Raw genomic sequence first — 5,326 nt, 5'->3', positions numbered from 1 at the left:
AACATACACTTCCGCTAGGTTATTTAAGACGGCACTGGAAATATGCCTTCTGACAATCACCAAACCGTATTATTAGTAGATATGTAAATGCATCACTGGAAGTCTTCTTGTTTTAGGTATCAGCCTAAACCAACTAACGGTTTAATTGCCAAATAAAAAGAAAAGAAGGATGCAAAATGAGAAAATAGGAAAAGAGGAGAGAAAAAACAAATAAGTATATGGGAAAGAAAAGTTATTTGACATTAAAAAAGCTACTATTTCTAATTCAATTTATCAGTTATTAATAAAAAATTTTGCTTTTTTGCAGTGGGAGTGATACTTCCGATTTTGCTTCAGATTTTCAGCAAGAATGCTTGGATGCGCACAACCGATTTCGAGCACAACATCAGAACTGTCCAACGCTGTCGCTTAGTAATGAACTGAGTCGTTATGCTCAACAATGGGCCAAGGTGAGTGCGACTTTTTCTAATAAGAACGCTTTGTGTTAGATTGGGAGAGACAAATTAGGGGATATTGGGTTTATGCATTATCGGAAACTGAAACTTAATTTATCCATAGAAATATAATGTTCCAAAATTATAAGTAGTTGGCTTCGACAAACATATAATATAGAGGAACAGACAAGAAACTCGTTCAATAGGTAAAAGGAGAGCCCAGTGGTGGAACCAGGAAATACATATCTATGTTCGGTAGAATGCTTTTTGGCAAAGCATATAAGAATGCCTAAAAAACTTTCAAGAAGTCCGTACAACTAGCCTAAATCACATCGTCTTGAAAGAATTTCTGTCGAGATATTGAGCACCGATTACGAAAGGTTCTATTAAAACATCCGACTGACCAAAAGTTGTGAAATGCTAGACATATTCTTGAACAGCCATTGAGAAATTCAAAGCAGAAGCTGCAGCTCCAACGGCTGACTTCGCCCAATACACCGGAAACCGTACTAAATATGATAAGATTAATGGGCTATCGAAATATCTAAACTTTAAAAATCTCCATGAACATTGGTTTCATTATCTTACTTCCAAATTTTTAGAAAGAATGCTTGCCGTTTTTACTGATAGTCCTCCGCAGTGGACACTGAGATGCAGGGCGTTATGCCCGAAAGTAAAAAGGAACTTGCCTTTAAAGATTTGATAATAGGTATTTTTTCACGTAGAGATAGATTTCAATAATTTCACTCCGGAAGCCTATTATGTAAGTGCGCCTGTATCCACCCTTGGGGAAGTTGAAGATGAGGGCGTGTCGATTACTTGGCATGCAGCTAGAAGTATCCCTCAGGAAATGCTCCTCTACGTTCTTCTCTTCAACCTTACAGTAAATAAAATTATTCTGTTATTGCAGAATACTGGCTGTCAAGTCAAAGTTTATGGTGACGAAATTAAGCGAACGTCTAGAGATTAGATGGTCCAGGGAAAGCAGACTTACCGTTAATTTTTTCAACACCGAAATGGTGGTTAAAAAAATTAAACTAAATTCTATGCAAAATATTGATTTAGAAAAAAGAATAGGGCTGTCATTAGCAGAAATCCGATTAGGATTTATAAGAATTGCCGGAGCCGTAAAGAACCTGAGCCCAAATCGCGTCATCAGTGAACGAATGATTACTCGTTTCTAACCGAATGAAAAAAAGTACAGCTGTTTTCTATCCAATGAAATTTACATTGAAAAGGCGGACCCATTATCGAGTGCCGTAATCTCAAAATGAAATTTCGAATCAAGTTTCATTCGTGATTCCCGGCCCTGATTTGCCTCTAAGTTAGAATTGGTTACAAGTTAGTCGTTTGTAATTTTTAATATACCTTATAATAAAATCTCTCTACTACCACAGCACTTGGCTGGTACAGGCCGCCTGGAACATCGGCAAGTGCACACCTACGGTGAAAATTTGTATACATGTTTTGGCATGGAGGTTAATGGCTCAACGCCAGTACAACGTTGGTACGACGAGATACGCTGCTATGATTTCTCCAAACCAAATTATAAGCCGGGAACAGGACATTTCACACAAGTGGTGTGGCGGGAGAGTCGACAGTTGGGAGTGGACATTGCGACAAGGTGAGCCAGGGGTAATTTCTAACTATAAATATAACTCAAGCAACATTTATTTTCTATGCTTTCAGAGGCGATACTACGTATGTTGTTTGTAATTACAATCCACCTGGTAATATAATTGGCAGTTTTGATAGTATGGTGCCACCAAAGAAGTGAACGCAGGGTAATCAGCGCTCAAAATGTGATAGATTTTACTATATGCGTATATTCTGAAAGTTTAATTTACTTATACATATAGGAAGGTTGTAGTTAAGGTGTAAAAGTATGAGTGTATTTTAAACGAAAAAATTAAAAATTTTCCGTCTAAATTACAGTCATACTATTCTTTTCTACTGCAACTCCTCAGCTATATAAATATTTTGTGACTTTTAAAAACATATTCCAAAGAGATATTTTTAAGTTGCAATACTAGATTTTAGAAGTTACAATGTACTTTTTTTACACGAAATCTTTTGTATAAAATATAATGACACCAAATTTGGCACTTCTTATTTCGCGAAATTTTCACGTAAATTATGAAATTTTTCCAAAATATTTTTTTAAATATAACATCAAAATACAAAAAACAAAATAGTTGGAAATACACAAAGCAATCAATATACTCTCGAAACTGTGAACCAAATATAGTAAAACCGCGTTTTCAGTTTTTCTCTATGACGTCAGGATTTTTATAAACGGACCTTGTAGTTTCGGAGATATGATTAATTCCAAAAATTATTTAAAAAATCCACTGCCATGTAAACTCTGCCAGTATGGGTATCAAATGAAAGATAAAATTCTGTAGAATTTCAGAAAATTAAAATTTTTTGGTTCACTAGGACGAATAGGTATTTAAAATGCCATTTTAATTAATTTAATTGTTTTAAATTAATGAAGTTTGAAGGAGGATATTCGAGGCTGTGGTCGAGTGTGCATTAGCCTTTAACATATAATTTTTCAAAAACAATTATTTGAAAATTTCAAGGACAAAAGCATTTTCAATACCTACTCGTCGTATTGCACCAAAAAGTTTAATCTTTAATTTTACAAATTTTCTTTTTAATTTGATACCATAGTGTTTTGTCAAATAACTTTTTGAAGTAATCATATTTTTAAAATTTCAAAGTCTTTTAAAAAAATCCTGTATGTACGTATGTATGTAACTATTTACAAATATAAAACCGTACCACCTTACAAGCAAACAAAAAAAAAAGCTCGCAATACAATCCAGAGTCTAAATTAGTTTTGCAAGACAATTCCGAAACAATTTTTTTTCGACATAACCTAAGGGTCGCTTTTTACATTAATCCGTGACGCCCACATTTGGCAATTAACTTTTTTTTTTTTTTAAATATTTCTACTGGAGCAATCGAAATAATTTCTTAGCCAAACTTTAATGATTTTTGGTGAGCTTTAATTTACTGACCTTAAGGTGGCACATTAGGATGGTAAGAACTGCGATGAGCTGGGTAAGTACTAGAACGGGGTACTTGAGGTCAATGAACTTTGTAACAAAAACAAAAAATTTCTCATCGACACAAGAACATCGACATATCATGCTTTAAATTCGACTGTGTATGCCAAAGATATGAGGAAAAATGTAAAAAGGCGAACCCCACGTTCGGCCCAAAAAAAAAAAATATTTTTCGAAATTGCCTTGGAAAATTACTTCAGGCTCAGGGGTGTTATGAAACGGTCTAATGTATACTTGCATTTGTATACCTCCCCTCGTGTTAGGCAACATGACACTTGAATTTGTAATTTCATTTGAATAAAAGCTGTTGGTCCCTGTTTGCCCATAAATACTTATGTACAAGCTACACACACTTAACTGATAAGGCATACGTCTTACGAAATGCTTAAGTTCATCAGCTAAGCGTAGTTTTCGTGTGACCGAAAGTTATATTTATACAATTTATACAATTGCAAGTGTCTATGTTTGTCAACTGAGTTGGCGACCGAAGGCAATTATGCATGTATGTATGTATATTATAAATTTATTTAAGCGTAACTCAGCGCTGTGTCCTGTAGCTAATTTGCATTTTAATTGACGCATAATATCGTAATGGTCGAAAACTTCTTGCACACTTTAAAGGCAGTCAGCATGAAAAATGTTATTTTAACATTCGCTTGGACTGTTTGACTTGAAGCAGAAGTTAAGTAGAGAGGATTTAGGGTTGTGCAAGCAGTGCTATAGGCTTGGAGACTTGGTTCCATTTTTTCAGCAACTAAGACGTTGGTGAATGTTTTTCTCCTCTTAAGTTCCTAGTTTTGCGTTAACTTATTTATTTTAATTTTATTTTTTTCTTTACATTGAACTACAGTCATGAATTTGCTGTTAAGAGCTTAAGTTGTAAATAGTTAGTTTCACTTAAGTTCCCGAATAGGCCCCAGATAGTAGTGAAGGATGAAATGACTTGTAATTTAATAAATTAAAAAAATAACTTTTAGGCGGCTATTGCGCCAGATAAAACAGGGCGTGGCACCTCCCATACAAACCGAATTTTTCATACTGCATAACTCTGGAAGTGCTCTTGGTAGAGTAATTGAACCTGGTATGGTATGCATGAAATCAAGCTCATGCTCTTAGAGAAAATTGGAGGGATTTGAAAAAGGGGCGTGGCGCCTCTCAAACATGCTGAAACGCCAAGTGGCCCGGGAGTCCAGTTTTTACTAAAATTCGTATTTGTGACCCAATTTGACTGACATTCGAGATATGTATTGGTAAGGGTAATACTATTACAAAAAAAAAAAAGCCGGGTGGCGCTGGAGTCGAGTTATTACTGAAAATCATGAAGTGAGGAAAAGTGCCATCAATGCCCGATTACATCGACGTCTTGTACCGCCGAGCATGTTGAACTCCCGTGTATTCCGATTGACCCAATGGACGTGAATTGCCAATATTACTGTGTGTTAAAGCTTAATTCCGAGACAACAGGATTGAGTTGTCCAGGGGTTAATCTCAAATGACCATCGTTAAATCAACCACCAGAACCATTGCCACCCTTAATAAGGCATTTAAGGTATTTCGTCTAAAATAAGCCTTTTTATATAAGATTTCTGTAGAACAACGATACTCACCCACCAACTATACTACACAGTTTCAAGGACAGATTCACCATCGAACCGGATAATCGTTGCCGCCGGAGAGTGAAGAGAAAAAAGTTCTTCAAATTTATTTCGTTGGGCAGTTAACCGCGCTATGAAACGTCAGATCATTGGAGAATTTCAAAACCTTCTTCGCAAACATACACTTCCGCTAGGTTATTTAAGACGGCACTGGAAATATGCC

The 5,326-nt window shown here is 35.6% G+C and overlaps 1 protein-coding gene across 1 annotated transcript; it reads left to right on the top strand.

The window, feature by feature from the left end:
• The first annotated feature begins 17 nt into the window (after positions 1–17).
• LOC118756603 (Golgi-associated plant pathogenesis-related protein 1-like) lies at positions 18–2,559 on the top strand. Its single transcript, XM_036491355.1, has 3 exons — positions 18–449; positions 1,832–2,058; positions 2,124–2,559. Exons 2-3 carry the CDS (start codon positions 1,907–1,909, stop codon positions 2,209–2,211), a joined length of 240 nt encoding a protein of 79 aa, XP_036347248.1. The 5' UTR covers positions 18–449; positions 1,832–1,906; the 3' UTR covers positions 2,212–2,559.
• Positions 2,560–5,326: the final 2,767 nt, after the last annotated feature.

This window comes from Rhagoletis pomonella, unplaced genomic scaffold (genome assembly GCF_013731165.1).
Source record: "Rhagoletis pomonella isolate Grant_MI unplaced genomic scaffold, Rhpom_1.0 Rhpom_scaffold_11065, whole genome shotgun sequence".
NCBI classification, from domain to species: Eukaryota; Metazoa; Arthropoda; class Insecta; order Diptera; family Tephritidae; genus Rhagoletis; species Rhagoletis pomonella.
This window is presented reverse-complemented; position numbering and strand designations above follow the sequence as displayed.